At 47.4% G+C, this 20544-nt stretch overlaps 1 protein-coding gene across 5 annotated transcripts in view; it reads left to right on the plus strand.

Annotated features, from left to right (window-relative positions):
* Positions 1-20544, plus strand: part of PNPLA1 (patatin like domain 1, omega-hydroxyceramide transacylase) — a 47571-nt gene that overhangs the window by 24801 nt on the left and 2226 nt on the right. The window contains exons 2-9 of one of the 5 annotated variants that reach the window (XM_081828107.1): positions 927-1159; positions 2296-2361; positions 3577-3786; positions 5475-5535; positions 12536-13120; positions 14368-14446; positions 15877-16002; positions 19710-19831. In XM_081828107.1, coding sequence (XP_081684233.1) covers positions 927-1159; positions 2296-2361; positions 3577-3786; positions 5475-5535; positions 12536-13120; positions 14368-14446; positions 15877-16002; positions 19710-19831 — 1482 coding nt within the window. Of the gene's footprint in view, positions 1-926; positions 1160-2295; positions 2362-3576; positions 3787-5474; positions 5536-12535; positions 13121-14367; positions 14447-15876; positions 16003-19709; positions 20532-20544 lie in introns of those variants that run through there. The other 4 variants (XM_031031163.2, XM_081828108.1, XM_081828110.1 and 1 more) reach the window with 4 other exon arrangements.

Here is a 20544-nt window from a genome sequence, read left to right on the forward strand (position 1 = left end):
GCTCTAGGTTAAAATCCCACTTTGTTCACTTGCCAGGCGGTTGACCTTGGGCAAGTTATATTATCTCCCCAAGCCTCAGTCCCCTGATAGGTGAAATGAGGCTAGAAATGCCTACCTCATAGTGTTGCTGTGAGAATCTGGCATGATAGCAGTTCTCATCGAGCTTACGGCCCTAACTTCCCCAGGGGAATTCTGGGGACTGGGGTGGGGACAGGTTACACCTTCCTCTGCAATCCCTTTAACAATACATTTGCCCTCCAAGCCCCATCTGGCACATGTAGGCCCTCATATGACCTGGCTGTGCTTCTCTCAGAAAGAGGGAGAAGGTTCCTCTCCCAGTCCTGGAGACACCTGCAGCTTGGCCTGGCATGGCTTGTGCTCCGTACCTCATGGCCTTCTCTCTCTCTGGCCTGTGCCAGGGGCTCTAAAGGGAAGATGGATGCAATGGCTTCAGGATCACCCCTCCCTGTAAGTCACCTGCCTCAGGGCCAGTCCCCCTTCCCTGCCCACAGATTTGGTGGACACTAAGCAAAGTGTCACAGGGTGTCCCTTGGTGACGGCTTTCAACTGTATCCGTGTTTTAATAGGAATCTCATATGAGGCAAAAAACCTCCGAGACCCCAAAAGAATGTAGTCTGGTGGTAGATTTCCAGGCAAGTTGGGGAAAGATATTGTGGGGTAGGCAAGTGGTCCTTTGTGCTCAATATGAAAGGGGTCAGGATGCTTGGGTCTAGTTCTGCCATCGACGAGCTGTGGGTGTCTGGAGCCAGTGACTTAATTCTGTGCCTTGCTTTCCTCATGTGCAGAATGACAGGTCGATTCCTGAGACCAACCCTGCTTCAGAATTCTAGGGGTTTCCCATCTTTTGGATGCAGGATGAGGTGGCCAGCTGCTGACCTGCCCTCTCCTCTCTGCTTCCTCCACAGATGAGTACCTCAGAGTCCTCAATGTAGGTGTCGCGGAGGTGAAGAAATCCTTCCTGGGGCCCTTGTCACCGTCCTGCAAGATGGTGCAGATGATGCGGCAGTTTCTGTACAGGGTCCTGCCGGAGGACTCCTACAAGGCGGCCACAGGGAAGCTCCACGTGTCCCTCACTCGCTTCACAGATGGAGAGAGTGTCGTGGTTTCAGAGTACACATCCAAGGAAGAGCTCATCGAGGCAAGGGGCGGGGCCCAGGGTGCAGGAGCCGAAGAGGGGGTGGGTCCCAGTTTGTGGAAACAGCCCCCCATTCTGTCCCCTCCCATCCAATGGCTCTTGATAAAAGGACTGAATTATCACCAAATGGGTTATCATGCAGGAATGGGGGCTCTGTGCACCATTCTGTGCTCATTAATATAAATCTTAGTTGTGAATTATTATTGTTGGCAAGTGCTGTGGATATGCCCAGTTTTCTTTCAGGACAAAAGGGTTAAGTGGCATGACCCTTGTCCCATACTTCCACTCCTCTCTCCTCTCCCCAATACAAGGCCCTTACCACGTAGCCTCACAGCCCCATGCTGGCATGGCCATGGATCCTGGGGGTGGGGAATGGATGGGCAGTGGGCATGGACACCTCCAAAACCTACCTCATGTCCCCCTGGATTTATTAGCACTCAGCTCTTCAAGACTTTTCTCTCCCAACCACCTCTTATCAGCTCCCGCTCTTACTTCTGCAAACCAGAGCAAGCCACACACAAAGCAGACCTTTGGATCTTTGCACCTGCTGTGCCTTCTGCCTGGAATGCCCCTCCCTCCTTCCCAGCTCACTTCACCTGCTTGACAAGACTCTAGTCACTCTTCCTGGCAACTTCCCTTCATCATCTGCCTGCCCCGCGCCCTCCTGGTTTGGGTACTCCTCCTTAGAGGCCACGATGCCCATGCTCACCTCCATCCCAGCCCTTGTCATCCTGTGTACTATCACCTACTTGCTTACTCTCCCTTGCTGAGCATTCCCAAGGGTACGTATCTCACTCTCCTTTGATCCCAGAGCCCAGCCCTGGCCAAATACACATTAATGGTTGTTAAATTCCACTGGATTCATGGAGATATGGTGCCAGAAGGAGCCCTGGAGGTCACTGAGGCTGCCTTGTCTCTTTAAAGTTGGGGTATCGGGCCCAGACTACCAAGTAGGTTAACGAGGAACCAGCTCGTTGGGGCCAGGCCAGGACTTGAACTTGGGGCTCCGCTCCCCAGGACAGTGCCTCTGCGTTGGATTTAAGAAGGACCCGGCTGGTGGTGGCCCAGAGGCCTGCCGGTGAGCTCTCCCCACCCAGCCGCCAGAGCCTCACACATCTCCACCGGTTCTCTCCCCACAGGCCCTCTACTGCAGCTGCTTTGTCCCCGTGTACTGTGGCCTCATCCCCCCAACTTACCGTGGTGTGGTGAGTGCTTTGGCATGGGAGAGGGTGAGCCAGGACCCGGGAGTGCCCTGTGGTCCACATCTGGGAGAGTAGAGGGGTGGTCTCAGAAATCAGTGGGAAGACCAAGAATTGGAAAGATTCTTGTGTTTTCTACTTAGAATTCCCCGTATAGATGGATTTCTGGGGCTTTCAGATGAACTTTCCCTCCATACATTGGGCTTCACTCTGTGCCCACCAGCCCATTACTGAGCCTGGCTAGTCAAGACCCCATAGGCTTGCTGGATTTTCCCATACTTGACAGAGAGTGTAGAATACGGACCCTGTGACATTGGTACCTGGAACCGTGAATGATGGCGACCTTTAAAGTCATCTAGGCTAGTGTACTTGAATCACCAGTGGGGGAGGGGATCTTGTAAAATAATGCAAATTCTGATCCCCTAGGCCTGGGGCGGGGCCAGAGGCTCTGCACCTCCAACCAGCTTCAGCTGACGCCGGAGGCCAGTGCTGCTGGTCCTCAGACCAAGCTCTGAGTAGGAGGATTTACCCATGCCCCTTCCTCGTTTTATATAGAAAGAAAATGAGATCCAGAAATCAGGATTCAGCTAGGAAATGGAGCACATACTGTGCATGTCAGCTGTGTACTTCTCAGGCATCCCAGAGAGTTAGAACCTCAGTACCTGTGATCCTTTGTTCACAACTGAGGCAACAGAAGCCACAAGAGGGAAGGGCTATGTGGTGGCTGGTGGCCAGGCCATGGTCGGGGTGTTCTGGAGAGTGCTGAGGATACCCGACCTCAACAGAGGGAGGCAGTTTGGACCCACAGCAGTCTGGAAGAGGGGATATTTCCCAACCTGCTCAGACCCACCATGTGTTCACCTTCTCAAAAGGCCATGGGCACAGGCTCCATTCCCCCACCCTGCCCTTGGTAGTTGAGTGGCTGAGGAGGGGTAGCCTGGGAGGGGGAGCTGTGACAGGAGAGCATTTGCTTGTGCTTTATCCAGAGTATGAATGGCCCTCTCCCCCCAGGCTCAGCACCATTGAGATGGCTGAGGGGAGACAGTGTAGGGACAGAGCACTGGGCTGGGAGTTCAGGGGCCATGGTGGACACACAACTCACCCACCTGGACCTTGGCCTCAAGGCTTGTCCCAAGGGACCCATTTCCTCGCTGGACTCCCTGAGTGGGGAAGAAGACCTCTGACCCCATGAGCATTTACGACTCTGCCTGTCCCCCATAGCGCTACATTGACGGGGGCTTCACAGGCATGCAGCCCTGCTCCTTCTGGACTGACGCCATTACCATCTCCACCTTCAGCGGGCAGCAGGACATCTGCCCCCGGGACTGCCCCGCCATCTTCCACGACTTCCGCATGTTCAACTGCTCCTTCCAGTTCTCGCTGGAGAACATCGCCAGGATGACCCATGCCCTGTTCCCGCCGGACCTGCTCGTGAGAGGAGGGGCCCGGAAGGGAGGGGGACCGGGGGAAGCTGACAGAGCCTGGGGGAGCCACTGGGGTCCATGCAGTTCCGTCTGTGTCTCCTTAAACTTCCTCCTAAACCTGTATCCTGGCCTTGCTGCTAACTAGCTATGTGACCTTGAACGAGGCCCCTAAGTGCTCCCAGCCTCAATTTTCTCCCCTGTAAAATGAGATGATGTCAGAACTGCTGATAGGATGTTACCTGAAATTTTCCACTCTGACATGCGATGTAGGCTTCAGCAAGTATGGCCCATGGGCCAAATCCAGCCAGTGGCTTGTGTTTTGGGTTTTGTTTTCAATTTTATTTATTTTACTTTTTTAAAAAAATATTTTATTTATTTATTAGAGAGAGAGAGAGAGCATGAGTGAGGGGGAGGGGCAAAGGGAGAGGGAGAAGCAGACTCCCCACTGAGCAGGGAGCCTGACTCGGAGCTCAATCCCAGCACCCTGAGATCATAACCTTTCCAAACCTGCCCCAAAAAATTAAGTCTACATGTCTTAACAAAATGCATGTCTTTCTTTGGCAAGAAGTGTGATCTTGGGAGTAAGCACCAAGTTTTACTCATTTCTTTGACTACACTCACTGTGTCTACAGAGGGCATTGCTTATAGAAGGTTCTTAGTAATTGTTGTTTGAATAACTCCTCTAAGCCAGTTTTGTGACTTACAGTCTAATTATTGTTTACAAAACTCATAATCAAAACACTATTATGCTTAGTCAGGCAATGGATACACAAGATATTTTATTAATCTGATTGACTCTTTGTCCTCCAACTGTTGCGTTAGGAATTCCGGCATCTGCCTACACTAATTTATCAGTAAAGATTATGTCTATTTACCCTCATAAAAGCAATCCATCAATAGGCAGTTCAAGAAAGGTAGAACAAATATATTGTAGTCATCAGAGCCTCTCAAACTTGACTTTCTGCTCACAGTCAGTGCTTGACTTTCATTCTCAAGGTGGCTTGTTTTTATATAGCCTGTGAGCTCAGAATGGGCTTTCCATTTTTAGAGGTTTGTAGAAGTAGAAGAAAGAGAAGGAGAAGAGGAAGAAGGAAAAGAGGAAAAGAAGGAGGAGGGGGGAAGAAGAAGATGATGAAGAAGGAGGAGAAGAACAAGAAGAACAAGAAGAGACAGACTATCTGTGGTGTTCAAAACCCCAAATATTTACTATCTGGCCCTTTATGGAAAGGCTTTGTGAGCAATATCTCATGTAACCCTCCAGCATCCTCTGCAGTAGATACTGTCGTTATTCCCATTTTAGAGGTGAGGAAACTGAGGCCGTGAGAGGTTACAGCCACACAGCCAACAAGTGGCAACACTGGGATTTGAAGCCAGTCTCCAAACTCGGCTCTTCATATGGCCCAAATGCACCTTCTCTGATTCTACTACAAACATCTCACCCTCTCTGGCCCAGGGGAAGCTGATGACCAGCTGTAAATGATTTAACACATTATTGCACCGTCCCTTTGGAGACACGATCAGTAACTGCTCCCCACTTCTTAGCAGATAGTGAGGGATGGGACACTGGATGGTACATTTTTAAAAGTCCATCAAATAAAGCTCAAGGGCAATGAAAGGAGCTGCTCTGGGTGAGGGGACCTCGGCTCTCTCCACTGCTGCAGACTTAGTCATTGTCCCGCTGTCCCCTCCTTGCAGATCCTGCACAACTACTACTACCGAGGATACGAAGATGCTGTTTCCTACTTGAGGCGGCTGAGTAAGTACGCGGTGGGGCCCCAGGAAGGGGTGGGCTGGGGGCGGGGCTAATGCCGGAAGTGGAGACTGAGTCGAGGAGCATTCCCTTCGGATTTGTGAACTGGAGACGCCCTTCCCCAGGAGGGCCGGAATGGCGCAAGGACCCGGCAGCTTGCATTGTCCCGGACAGCCCACGGTGGCCAAAAATTAGGATCTTCTTGGAAAAGTGATTTTCAGGGTCACTGCTGGGACAGTGGGTAGGTTTTTGTACAGATACCTGTCTGGATTTAAGGACTGCGTTTAGGAAACACATAGCTCGTATCTTCCCGGAGAATTCCGTTTTCATGTCATTTCACTTTATTTATTAACAATCGCGTTGTTAACGTAGAACCAGACATGACTAGTTTATACTCGCGTAAGACTCTGAGTGACAATGATCAACAAATGAGAGGGAAGAGCCTGTGCCTTGTGTTGGTTTAGCAAGTGTGGTCCCTACAACCCGCACGTCTTCTGTGCATTCTTGCGTGGGAGATTCCCATGGCAGGTATTGCACACGCTACCTCATTGAAGACCATGGCAAACATCCTCGATAAAAGGGAAGGAAAAAAGCTTTTCCATACTTAGAATTGTTTCCATAGAACGTAGTTCCAGAAAAAAGGATTCCTGGACTGGAGGGTGTTTACCTAATGCTGTATGAAGTGTTTTTTTTGTTTCCCATGTTGTCATGTGGTCTTTGTGACTGTCTTTTTTGGCAATCGTGTGATAGTCCATCACAGTTGTACAGAAAACTTTGATCATTCCTTTGAGTTTCCAAATGCTCACTGTTCTAAGCAATGCTGTGGTGAACTTTTTGTGTACGTAGTTCAAAAGAAATATATTTTAGCAGTGAGATTTATGAGATTGAATGTGGGTTTTTCCCTAGGATGTGTTGACTTCTTTTCCTTCAAAGTTACTTCCTGCATTCCCAAACTCCCTTTGTCTTGACTCTTTCCTTTCTCCTGGGGCCATTCTCCGAACAGGGGAGGGGGTGGGCAGGAGAGAAGGATGGAAGGAATGTGGGTACTGGAGGCCAGTAGGCCTGGGCCAGGATTCTCATCCTCCCTGGCTGTGTGAACTCAGGGAAATCACTTGCCCTCTCTGTCTTGGTTCCTAATCTGTAAAAAGGGTTAAATCCTGGTTCCTGACACCTACTAACTGTGTGATCTTGAGCAGGTAATTCATCTCCTGGGACTTCGGTTTTTTCATCTGTATAATGGGGCTGATCATGGAACCCACCTCAGAATATTATTCCTAGACACAGTCAGTGCAGCCCACTGACCCTCTGACCTGGAAGACAGGCCCCTCCTCTCACCTTTCTGCAGGACAGACTCCTCCTAACCCTGACTCTACTCGGACAGCATCCCCCCCTCCTCCTGCACACTGACATGGGTGACAGCTGTGAAAACTAAGATCCAAGTGTCCAAAAGGAGGAGCACCCGAGGGGTGTCAGTGGGGGGTTGACATGGGGTCTCACCTACGGAGCCTCAGGAAGGGGAGGGGCTGGCGAGGACCTGGGGTCCTTTCCACCCCCAGCCGGGAAGCCCCTTCACTCTTTCCTCAGTGATGATGTGTACTGGGGACATGGGGCTGGGGGATCCCCTGATTTGGGACCAATTCTATGCCTCAGGAAACCCCTCTACACCTCAGGTTCCAGCCTGGCTGCCTGGTTACCACCGTACCTGTCTCTCCCCTAGAACTTCTTTCTCTTCCTCTCAGGGCAAGCCCTGGGGAGAATTACAAAGTGCCTTGCTTTAGCATCTCTGGTCTCCCCCAATTCTCAGTAGCCCCTGGGCCAGCCTCTGGGGGGAACCCAGTGCAGGCTCGCGCTCCCCCACCCTTCCACCCTTAGCTGATGTGGACTCCGTGGTATACATGGCGGTCTTAAACCCAAGGATGAGGCTCTAATAGGAGCATTTCGGGCATTCACTAAAGAATCAGCGCAGTGCATGGAGGATGGTGGGCTTTTCCAGGGGCCCTGGAATCACTCCAAGGAGGAACTGACACAACTCATCAGGAAGAAAATGTCTCCTGCTGGCTACCAGCTAGTTTTGATTCCTCTTCCGATTTGCCAGTGTTTGCATCGCTCTCTCAGTGCAGGTTTCTTCAGTCCCACCCCTAAATCCCCTCGGGTTTGATAGGGCTGGATTTTCCTCTCGGCACCAGATGCGAGCGGGAGGTATGACGCATCCTGAGAAATTGCGACTGGTGCCCAGAGCCACACTCTTAATTCCCACCTGCCATCTGGGAACAGAAAAATGGGAGTCCGCTCCAGCCTCCCACCCTACTGCTTTCTAGATGGGGGTCAGCTCTGGCAGAAGGCCACACCCGCAAAGTGTCACCCTCAATTCCTCAACTCACATCCTGACGTCCCCCTTCTCTGTCCTCCTCAGGGCTCACATCTGCCTAATGATTCCAGGTGAGCTTCCCTCTCCACCGTTGGCCTCCCCTGGCAGCAGCCTTCTGCCAAAGGGAAGGGCACTGCTTGTTGGCATGCTTGAAAATCCGCATTCCCCACACAGACATGTGGATGTGGGCGTTGAGTGAGGTTGGAGCTCAGAGGATGCCATGTCTAAAATTATCCATCTGGCATCCAGGCGTGCCTGGCCAGGCCTGCCTGCCTTCCTTCCTTCCTCCTTTCCTCCCTTCCTCCCTCCCTTCCTCCCTCCTTCCCACTCTCCTTCCCTCCTTCCCTCCCTCTCTTCCTTCCTTCCTTCCTTCCTTCTTTCCCTCTTGGCATTCCTCCTTCTCTTGCACCCTTCCTCCCTCTCATAATTTAAGTTCCCCCCCCACACACACACACCCCTGTGAAACCAACACCACATTCAAGAGAGTGAACCATCATCCATCATGCCCAAAGTTTTCCTCATGCTCCTTTGTGACCCTTCCCAACTTCCCCCAGTGCCCCTAATCTACTTTCTGTCGTTATAGAAATTTCCAGTATGGACTTCCAGTATGGGCTCTGTTTTGTCTGCATTCTTTCACTCAGTATAATTATGCTGAGATTCATCATGTTATTGCATGTATAAATAGTTCATTCCTTTTTGCATTCCATTCCATTTATGAAAACCCCACTGTTCATTTCTCCATTCACCCATTAATGGACATTTAGGTTGTATCCAGTTTGGGCTATTATGAATAAAGCTGCTGTATGAACATATGCTTTCATTTCTCTTGGGTAAATACCTAGGAGTGGAATGTCTAGATGGTATGGTGGATGTACATTTAATCTATATTTATGTAATATACAATTATATATATGTATAATCAGGGTAAAACACATAACATAAAATTTACCATCTTAACCATTTTTTAAAGATTTTTTATTTTTAAGTAATCTCTACACCCAACATGGGGCTTGAAGTCACAAACCTGAGATCAAGAGTTGCATGCTCTTCCAACTGAGCTAGCCAGGTGCCCCACCATCTTAACCATTTTTAAGTGTACAGTTCAGTATTGTTAAGTACATTTACATTGTACAACCAATCTCCAGAACTTTTTCTTCTTGCAAAACTGAAACTCTATACCCATGGATCAGCAGTTCCTCATTTCTCCCTCTCCTAGGCCCTGGCTGCCACCACTCTATTTTCTATTTCTAGGAGATGGACTACTTCAGATACCTCGTATCAGTGGAATCATACAGTACTTGTCTTTTTGTGACTGGTGTATTTCGTTGTTGTAATGTCCTCCAGGTTTATCCATTTCATAGCATGTGACGTACCCCTGTGTACATACCACATTTTCTTTATTAATGAACAATTTGAATTGCTTCTTCCTCTTGACCATTGTGAATAATGATGCAATGAACCCAGGTATGCAAATATCCTATTTTCAATTCTTTGGGATATATACTAAGGACATATACGAAGAAGGTATGTTTAACTTTTATTGTTTTTTGAAGTGGTTGTACCATTTTACATTCCCACCAGCAATGCATGAGAGTTCCAGTTTCTCCCTATTATCACCAACACCTGAAATGGTCAGTCTTTTTAATTTTAGCCATGTGAATAGTTGTGCGGTGGTATCTTACTGTGATTTTAATTTGTATTTTCTTAATGACTAATGATGTTGAGCATCTTTTCACTTGCTTATTAGTCATCTATATATTTCTTTGTTGAAGGGTTCAACTCTTTCGGTCATTTCCCACCTAGCCATTTAATAAGCTTTATTTTTAAGAATCGTTTTAGGGGCGCCTGGGTGGCTCAGATGGTTAAGTGTCTGCCTTCGGCTCAGGTCATGATCCCAGAGTCCTGGGATCAAGCCCTGCATTGGGCTCCCTGCTCGGCGGGGAGCCTGCTTCTCCCTCTCCCTCTGCCTGCCATTCCCCCAGCTTGTGCTCTCTCGCTCTCTCTATCAAATAAATAAATAAAATCTTCAAAAAAAAAAAAGAATCGTTTTAGATTTACAGAAAAAAATATGAAAATAGTATGGAGAGCCTCCATGTATTCCACATTCCCTATTATTATGTCTTACATTTGTTAGAAGTTATAGTATGGTACATATAAAATTCGGTATATAGTATAATGTAGTGTTTACAACCAATGTACTAATATTGGTTATTATTAACGGAAGACCATATATTCAGATTTCCTTTGGCCATTGGAAGCTTTTTTTGGTGGGCTCTTTTACCCATCTTAAAAATTGAATTGTTTGTTTTCTTATTTAAGAGATTTTATGTATTCTAGATAAATGCCCTTTATCTGAAATATAATTTGCAAATACTTGCTCTCAGTCTGTGATTTCTCTTTTCAATTCCTTAACAGTTTTCTAAAAAGGAGTTTTAAATTTTGATGGGGCCCATATTATTAATTTGCTTTCTTTATGGATCATGCTTTTGGTGCCTTACCTAAGAAACCTTTGCTTTACTCAAGATCACAAAAAGGTTTTCTCCTATGTTTCCTTCTAGAAGTTTTATAGCTTTTTGGTTTTTCATTTGTGTCTATATTCCATTTTGAGTTAATTTTTGAATATGGTTCAAGATATAAAACAAGGTTCTTTTTTTTTTTTTTTTTTGCATATGGATGTCCACTTCTTCCAGCATTGTTTGTTGAAAAAACTATGCTTTCTCTATTAAGTAAAGTCAGTTGTCTCTATATGTTATGGGTCTATTTCTAGACTTTCTGTTTTGTGCCATTGATCTATTTGTCTGTCTTTAGGTCAATATCATACTGTCTTGATCCCTGAAGCTTTATCGTAAATCTTGATACCAGGTCGTCTTAGTTTTCCATCTTTGTTTTTTTTTTTTTTTTCTTTCAAAGTTGTTTAGGCTATTCTAGGTCCTTTCTAATTCCATATGAATTTTAGAATTAGCTTGTGAATTTCTACACAAAATGCAGTCATCTGTACTTGTCTTGGCAACCTATTCTCTCCTCCTCTGCAATCACCACCTCGAGACTTCCCCTCTCCCTGATCCCTAGGCGAGGACCTTGCCTCCAAACAACTTCACAGAGAAAAGCAAAACCAACAGAGAGAAGTTCTCTCAACTTTGCGCTACCGAATATACAAACTCAGCCAGCTCTGTTCCCTCCTTCTTAGAACATTAAAGGAAGCAACCCTCTTCTTGCCTAAAGCCCACCCCGTACCTGTGCTCAGACCCCTTCCCATCTCAGCACTTTTGAATTATCCATTATTTCATCTCTCTTTTACGTATCCAACCCCCACCTCTCAAATGGATCCTTACCAGCATTTTGTAGGTCTACCCCAGTCTTGCCTATTTTAGCAACTTGGCCTGGGTTCCCCTCTTCCCCTCTCCTCGCTCAGTCCTGGCACCCTCCTCTTCTCATTCTGCTTTTCCTCCCTAGGCAATCTCCTCCATGGCCACCATCACAGCTTCAGTGACCATCCATAGATGGGCTCCCAAATGGACACCTCTAACCTTCATCTCTTCTCTGAGATCCAAACCCATCTATCCAACTGCTCACTTGTCATCTCTCCTTGGACATCTCTAAGACCCCTTAAAATCCATATATCCCCAAACAAACTATAAACTGGGCCCTCCCCACTGCTCCCCTAACCCATCCCCTCCATGGTCACCCTGTCAGCACCAACCTCCACCTGGTTGTGCAAGCCAGCTACCTCCTCTCTTCCCCCAGTCAATCCATTGCCAATTCTCATTTATTTTACCTCCTAAACAGAGTCTTCTATTTCTTTCTCTCTCCTTCCAGGTGCAAGCCCTAAATACCTCTTCACAGCAGCCTTACAGGTTTCCCTGGGTCCCCTATGCCCTTCTCAGTGAGTCTCCACACAGCAGCCACAGTGATCTTGTCAAAGCCAGAGACAGAGCAGCATCCCCACTGCCAATAGGTGTTTCATGGCCTCTGTGAAAACCAAGGGCCCTCAGTGGTGTCTACAAGCATGGTCGGGCCCCTGTGGCCTCCTCAGCCCCATCTCTCACCACAGTGCCCCCACCCTTGCTCCAACCACACTGACCTTTCAGGTCCTCCTCATGCTCCCTCAAACCTGTGGCATTGGTGTGTGCTGTTCCCTCTGTCTGAAATGCTCCGCCCCATCCCACCCCGACCACCCCCTGGACCCTCACTCGCCCTTCAGATCTCAGCTCAAACGTTGCTTCCTCAGGGAAACCCTCCCAAAGTAGTCCTCCCTGCTTCCTTCTCCCCTAACATCATGTTCCTTTCTCGCCTACAACGTGTCTTGGTTAAAACGAGATTATTTGGGTAGTCATTGCCTGACCCCAAGCCAGACTGTAAGCTCCAAGAGGCCAAGGACCATCACACCTGTTTTTGTCCCCTTCACTCCTCAGTGCCTGGTATAATGCCTGGCACATATAGATGCTCAATAAATATCTGTTGAATAATGAATCAATACACAATCAAATACTCAATATAAATTTGAGTAAGTAAAGAAAGACGAGTGAAAAGCACTAATCCTGCTTATGAAAATAATTTGAGAAATCACTTTTTGCAGATGCCACGCTGATGCCAGGGGTTAGTAATGCCACCTGTGACCCCACGCTGTTGTTTTCCTAGATGCTGCTTACCTCAATTCTCCCTCCAAGAGAGTGATGTTCCCCCGTGTAGAAGTGTACTGCAATATAGAACTTGCCCTTGGCAATGAGTGCCCTGAACGCAGCCAAACAAGCCTCCAAACGGAGCAGGAAGAATCCATACAACCTCACACACAGTGGGCTCCTGAAGGGGAAGGAAAGTGCAGCCACGGTCCACTTGTGTCCTCACCTGTGCAGACACCTGAATCCACACACGAGTGGCCTGCTGAGTCACCTGTTTCACCACCTGTCTCTTCATTTGAGCAGTCACCTGCATCTCCACTGGCCTCATTACCATCACATTCCCCATCTGACTTGCCCCCTCTCTCACTCCCAGCTGTGCCCTTACCACTCAGCTCCACAGCTGTGCTGTCACGTGTATCAGCACAGCAGCGGGTACAAACGACTGGATCACCGCCAAGATCCCCACCCTCCCCGGCATCTCTGTCACCCAGGCCATCCCTGGGGCCTTCATCTGTAGGGGCATCTCAAACACTGCCCCAGTGTTCTCCTTCAGCGTCATCTGCACAGCCACCTGTGGAGGAATTGGGCCCAGAACAGCCCCAAGGTATGGACCCTTCTGGCTTCTCCCAGCTTCCTTATGTCTGGAGCCCCTCAGTAAGTGTGCCACAGCATGGGAGCTGATAACCATTGCTTTATTATTTTTGTATTATGTTCAGTTAACCAGCATATAGTACATAATTAGTTTTTGATGTAGTGTTCAACAGTTCATTAGTCTCATATAACCATTGCTTTAGAGGGGTGCATTGGTAAAGTTAGCACTTAGCTTTAGCGGTTCTACCTATTTTGAGGATAGGCCACCAAAAGGGGACAGTATTCTTGACATTTGTTCATGTCTTTAGTCCGGTGATTTTCAAAGGTTGGTCTCTGGCCAACAGCAAACACATCACCTGGGAACTTGTTAGAAATGAAAATTCTCAGACCCTACCATAGACCTCCTAACTCAGGGGGGTGGGACCCAGCTATCTATCTTTTTTTTTTTTAAAGATTTTATTTATCTATTAGAGAGAGAGAGAGAGAGCACAAGCAGGGGGAGTGGCAGGCAGAGGGAGAAGCAGGCTACCAGCATAGCAGGGAGCCTCCTGCGGGGCTCGATCCCAGGACCCTGGGATCATGACCTGAGGCAAAGGCAGACGCTTAGCCGACTGAGCCACCCAGCTGTCCTTCTATCTTTTTATAAGCCCTCCAGGGGGTTCTTTTGAGAACCATGATTGAGAACCACTATACCAGAAGGTTTTTATTATTTGTGATAACCACTGTGCCAGGGCCGAGCTACTCAAAGAATGCTCTGTGAACCAATGCTGGTCCCCAAACTATTTGTTACTAATTTACAATGAAATGAGCACAGAGGTTGAAAGTAAGCATTTAGAAATGTTTATAGCCATGACATCCAAGAGCTTGGTCATTTTCCTACTAATTCATTGTATTGTATTTCACAAAAGTACTAGTACATTATGGTTTCCAAAAAAAGATTTTTAAAAGCTGGTTCTTCACAACTGGTATCTTCTACAGATCTGCTCTAGAGGCTTCAAAGCTAAACAATTCTCAGCTCCTCACTCTCAGGAACTCTCCCCTCCAGCAGAGGGGATGACAGAGATACCAACCTCAAAAATACAGCACAAATTATTAAGTACTACATTACTAAGAAAAACAGAGTGTTGGAAGTATTCATAGAGGTTAAGATCACTTCTCTCTGGGGGTTTAAGGAAGGCTTCTTGAAGGTGCAGGTGAGTTGAAATGGGCACGATTTTGCCACCTCACTCTTGTCTCCTCTATTTTTACTTTTGACTGTAGCTCCCCTTGCCTCTTCAAATCTGAAAGGCGCCATGTCCTTGGTTAATGTGAAGGAAACCACCAGCAAGCCTCGCGCAATGTAAGTTTCTCCTTAATTAGGGACACATTCTTTCCTTTGGCCAGAGAAGGGGGGCCAAGCTAAGGGAAATTTTCCTTCTTTTTAGCTGTCCTAGGAACACTGGGATCCTTTTCCGGTTTGTGTGATTACAGTCCACCCCTTTACACTTCTCTATTCTTCAGTGGGGGCACTGAATGGGAAATGAGCTATTTGTGCTCACAATGTCATTCTCGTCAGCTCCTTCCTGTGCATGCTAGGGAATGCACCTTCTCTGAGTGCAGTGGGAGAACATGCACCCCCTTGTGTCTCACTCTCCGGTGGTGTCTCAGTTCAAGGGAGTTAGCAGGCATGTTACATCCTAGCTTGAGGTATCCTATTTCCTGCATGGTGTGAATTGTGAGACCCTGTCAAAGGCCTCCTTTAATCCAAATTATTTTCTATCAGCACAATAAGCGAGCTAATATTCCTATGTTATAGATTGTCCCCAGAAAATCTTTTTTATAATGCACATCAGTTGTCTGGGTTGTGTGACAAGTTCTCCATTACTTACCTTCACAGTCATTCTGAGAGGGCCTGAAGATTGTTGTTGTTTTTTTTAAGATTTATTTTTATTTATTTTTTAGAGAGAGAGCACATGAGTACGGGGGTGGGGAGGGGTGGAGGGGTGGAGGGGCAGAAGGAGAGAGAAAGCGCGTCCTACGCAGACTCTGCAATGAGTGCAGAGCCCCACGCAGGGCCCAATCTCATGACCCTGAGATCACAACCTGAGCTGAAACTAAGAGTCGGAGGCTCACTCGACTGCGCCACCCAGGTGCCCCAGGATTGATTGGTATTTTTTTAAGTTCCTTGGGGACCATATTACCCGGGCTCCCTTGCTGGCTTCTTGCCAGTTGGGTTAGCCAACGGAAGGCACCAGCAGGAGATCAGAAGGTGGGTCAAAGAGTATCTCTCCCCTCCCCAACCTCATCTCTCCTCCCTTGGGGCAGTTCTGGCAGTGGCTGGGGTTCTCCATGGCCACAGCTGCAGCTATTGGGAGAGCAGGTCCTTTTGATGTTCCACCTCCATATCATATCAAATATATTAAAACATACCTGCTTCTCACATTAAGTATAATTTTAATTATAAAACTTTTTGAAAGAGTTTGCGTAAATTTAAAAATTTTGTGCTTGGGCATATACTATGCATTTTGTTCACAGGGTTTAAACTTTATTGCATTGACATATAACTTATAAAAGTTCAGTTGAATTTCGGTTGACTCATTGGCATGATGTTACTTAGATAAGTGGTCATTGATTATAAAACAAATGTTTGCTGCGGAACTCTGGTGTTCAGCTAGGGTTAAAAGCCGTAGCATTGGTGTGTCTGTCTACCCTCTGAGCTGGAGCAGAGCCCTGATAGTGGAGGACACAGGAAAGGTCATTAACAAACTATTTACTTCATCTGTTGCCCAGGGGGAGCCCTACTGAAGACTCCAACTGGATGAGCAAGATGTTCAAGAAGAACAAACAAAAGACAAGTAGCACCAGAAAAGGCTTCCCAAGACACCCACCATCCAAAAAAACAGGCGGCAAAGTGCAGTGAGCATGACTAATGTTTCTCAAGTTCCATGGGGAAGAAAAGCTTTGGAAAGAGTCTGCAGGAAGATCACAAGGGGTAGAGGAAGAGTCAGCAAGAGCAGGTGTTAGGAACTGGACTTTGGAGTCGGACCCACCCAACACAAATTCCCTGCTCTGCCATAATCTTACTCAGTGATCATGCTTAGGACATGTGATCTTTCTAAGCGTCTATTTCCTGATCTATAAAATAGGGATAATATTGTGAGGGTTTAATGAGGTCAACATGTAAATTGCTTTGCAGAATGCATGACGTGTAATTAGCACTCAATAATTTAGCAGATATTAGGGTTATATGCAGAGGTTAACTAGGACTTCTCAGCTTCTGAATAGAACTTTATTTAAAAACCAAACTAGACAGGTGTGTAACCATGTGACCCTGAACATATAGAGATCCAAACTGTTGCCAACCTACAACTAAAAGCCCTAACTAGTGTAAGCCTGCTTCTTACAGCTTTTTGGTTATATTACCTTGTCATTGGTTCCATCAGTTAACCTTTATTGAGCACCTAATGAGTGCCAACCACTCTTCTGGGCTCTAGAAATAGCAAAGATGAATTGAACTCAATCCCTAACTTTCTTTTTTTTTTTAAAGATTTTATTTATTTATTTGAGAGAGAGAGATCACGAAAGAGAGAGCATGAGCAGGGGGTAGAAGGAGAAGCAGGCTCCCCGCCGAGCAGGGAGCCCGACATGGGGCTCCATCCCAGGACCCCGAGATCATGACCTGAGCCAAAGGCAGATGCTTTAACCGACTGAGCCACTCAGGCACCTCTCGATTCCCAACTTTAAGAGTTTACCCCAAAATTGAACTTTAGACCAAAGACAAGAGCCAAGTCTTAATTTTTTACTGAACTGTAACCTTGTTTTTTAAAGAGACATGCATACACACATACACACAAATGAAAAATGCCAGCTTCAAACGCAAACCAAGCCAGGAATCATCTACAACTATTTTACGGGATTATCAAAATATTCTCTGAATGGAACAGACCCACACTGCTATCTACTTTGCTTCAAGCCTTCATTGGTCAGGAAAATCCCCAAATCATTCTAAGTGACATCCTTCTGTGTTGTTCCTGTCCCAGGTGGGGATCCCAGGTGGGCAGAGAGATGTATCAGACAGATGAGGGTCAGAATCTCACCCTAGCAGCCACAGGCCCACTTTGAGGTCTGGGCAAGTAGGTACTTTGTGGGTGGGAGGAAGCAGTATGGTGGGAAGGAGATTCTCAGCTGCTGCAGGAAGTGGGGCAGACACGTGTGTCACTTTCTGGAGGTGCCCATCGTTTAATCCAGTGGGCATTTGGCAGTCCCCTTGGGGCTCATGGAATTAGTGAATCCTGGGATTAGTCTTGCTCTGTTCCTTGGTCTCCAGCCCCAAGGCTTCTTTGACTTTTTGAGTGTCTGTATCTCTGTCTCTAGGAGCTCGAGGTCAAGTGTGGTCAGGAGAACATAGGCAGGTCTGCTGTGGGGTTGGGGAAGCTTCCTTGGGGCTGGGAGTGCCGTCTAGAAGCCAGGCCCAGACTTGAGGCCCTTCATTCCAGGGCCAGGCCCCCTCCTGTACATTGGGGCAGTGGGACCCATGCAATTCAGCCAGAGCTCCCTTGGTCGATAAACTTCTAGGAATCAAGGTACTTTATAAAGAAGCAGACTGTGATAAAAACAAACAAAACAACATTCACAGCTGTGGGAAACACAGTAGGTCACACATGCCGTCTGCGGTGTTCCTTTATAGAACAGATTATGAAACTGCCTGGAAGCAGTTTGCCAGTTGACGTTCTTAGGCAATTCCATACAAATTCACTGCTCTGAGCTTCAAAGACCAGGGTAGAGGGTAGAAAAGAGAAGCTCAGGCGCCTGGGTGGCTCAGTTGGTTAAGCGACCGCCTTCGGCTCAGGTCATGATCCTGGAGTCCCGGGATCAAGTCCCACGTCAGGCTCCCTGCTCAGCGGGGAGTCTGCCTCTCTCTCTGACCCTCCCCCCTCTCATGCTCTCTCATTCTTTCTCTCAAATAAATAAAATCTTTAAAAAAAAAAAAAAGAAAAGAGAAGCTCAAAAAGGTTAGGCAGAGAGGAGGAGTGATCCAGAAAGAGAGGAAATCTGCTCATTTCCTAACAGAGTACAATCACAAGAGACCCTGTCACGTCCATGGGCTAGTCCTGTGCAACTTCTGGCCCTCAGCCGATATTCTTCCGAATAAAGAGGGGAGAAGCTAGAATAAAAGCTACAGGGTTGATGTTCCATACATTAATATCTCTCTCTCTCAACATGTTTCTTAAAAATTTTTATTTATTTATTTATTTATTTGAGAGAGAGAGAGTACTGGGGTGGGGAGGGGCAGAGGAAGAAGGAGAGAATCTCAAGTAGTCTCTGTGCTGAGCACGGAGCCTGTTGCTGGGCTCGATGCAGGGCTCCATCTCACAACCCTGAGATCATGACCTGAGCCAAAATCAAGAGTCGGACGCTTAACTGACGGAGCCACCCAGGTGCCCCTCCCTCTGTGTTTTTTAAATCAGATGTTCAAATTAATACTCTGATGCTGGTTGTATTAGTCAGTAATTGCAGTTTGATAATGCTACATAACAACCCCCCCCATCTCAGTGGATTCCAAAACAGATGCTTCTTTTACTCTTTCAGAGTTCTGTGAGCTGTCTGGGATAGCTCTGCTTAGGCTACAGGTTGGGGTCGAGTCTGCTCCCTGTCCCTTTCATTCCAGGACCAGCAGATGTGCCAAATACGCTCTGCCTCTGGAGCATGGCTAGATATATGTGTCAGCCTGGCTTTCCTCTGCTAGCCTCAGCTCTCCTCCCGTAAGAGTTCAGTGGCCATCTGGTTCGGGTTGTGTAACGGGCCTCAAAGTGGCAAGACAGATTGAGAAATTCAGGGACTGCCAGAGGCCCCCAAAGGAAAAGGAGGAGGTCCCTCTTGCTAATTGCTACTCAAATCCTCTCAACAGCTACTAAGTCTGTCAGACTCTTCTGATTTCTACCATTTCTATGGCTAGAGAGCCCCCCTTTGAGTTACTATGGAATTTCCCCCTATGCAAATGGGAATGTAATGATAATAGCTAAAACTTACCAAGTAGTTATTATGGTCCAGGCATTATGGCACAGAGAGGGTAAGCAACATGCCCAAAGTCACACAGTAGGTAGATGGTAGAGCCAGGATCTGAATCCAAGTTGTCTGTCACCAATGTCTTGGTGTCGAGCACCAAGTGATATAGCCTCCCAGGGTCGAAGGAGCCCTGGAGTGAATCGGACGTCACAGGGTCTAGTCTACTTTGTCTGACTGGGCAGGGAGAGGCCTGGGGGTGCACTTGGAGGTGCACAGGCAGACATGGCAGGGATAGGGCAGGCTGGCTTGGGGGCCATGCTAACAAAGTGCACCTGGACTTCACCTGTGGTGCTGGGGAGTCATTACAGGGATTAAACAGAATGACACAGTCAGAGTTGAAAACCATCCAAGAATGGACAGGTCCTCATGCCAGCATTTCTCTGAGGTGAGCTCTGCAAGAGTCTTCCTGCAATTCCCTCGAGGGGGCCAATGACTGACTAGGGTCACACAGCAGGTGGAAGAGTCCTTGAAACTCGGGGCTTCCCATTTCCCCCTTTTTTTCCCCCCTTTTTGTCTCATTTCTCCTCACGTGTGATTTCTCGGCGTCTCATGTCCAGGTCTGCTCCCTGCCCACTCGACTTCTCTCTGCTCTCCACTTCCAAGACAGTTTGGGTCACCTACAGGCCTCACCCCAGCTGGATCCAGGAATACAGCGACCCTGAGGTGTGGAACTGCCCAGGTGCCTGCTCTATTCCCAGATGTTGCGGTGACCTCTGAGCTCCGTCCCCCAGTTTCCTTTCTGACCCCACCCACCTCTTCCTGGTCATAGTCAAAGCCAGCACTAGCCCATATATTGCCTTGTGCGCTAAGAAAACTGTACCCTTTCCTGGAGAACTTGATTGCCAGCTGCCGGAAGATTGTGATAATATACTGATTTTGTTAAAACAGTTGGCCGCCACCTGCTAGAAATCTGTATGAATGTCATACAAAGCTACCAAACTGTACAAATAACACAGAAAACTGTACAAATAACATGCAGCATAAATACGTCCATGAGATGCCTCCCCTGTGTACTGGCAGGGTCTCCTTGTGCAGTCTGCAGTCTACACAACTGCGCTCAGCGCTCTGGAGGTCACTCTACTTCTTTCCCCTTCCTGAAAAAACAAATATTAATCAGACTTTTGTAAATCGAATAATATTTCAAACACTCTTTTATCAACTCCTGCTCTGCAAATGGGATTCTCCATTTGCAAAAAAAAAAAATACCTTGTATAATAAAGTGGGATTTGTTAACTGATTTTTTTTATACAAATTGAGATTTCCAATTTCCACGCATCAGACTGGCTAGAATGGGGCCTGGCTACTTGCTTGGGGCTGCCTGACACATAGGAAGCTGTGAGGGATGTTCTCAGCGGAAATAAGGGGAGGAAAGTCCTCGATGAGGGACTTAGA

This window comes from Leptonychotes weddellii, chromosome 8 (assembly GCF_054177405.1).
Source record: "Leptonychotes weddellii isolate Sample4059 chromosome 8, ASM5417740v2, whole genome shotgun sequence".
Lineage (NCBI taxonomy): Eukaryota > Metazoa > Chordata > Mammalia > Carnivora > Phocidae > Leptonychotes > Leptonychotes weddellii.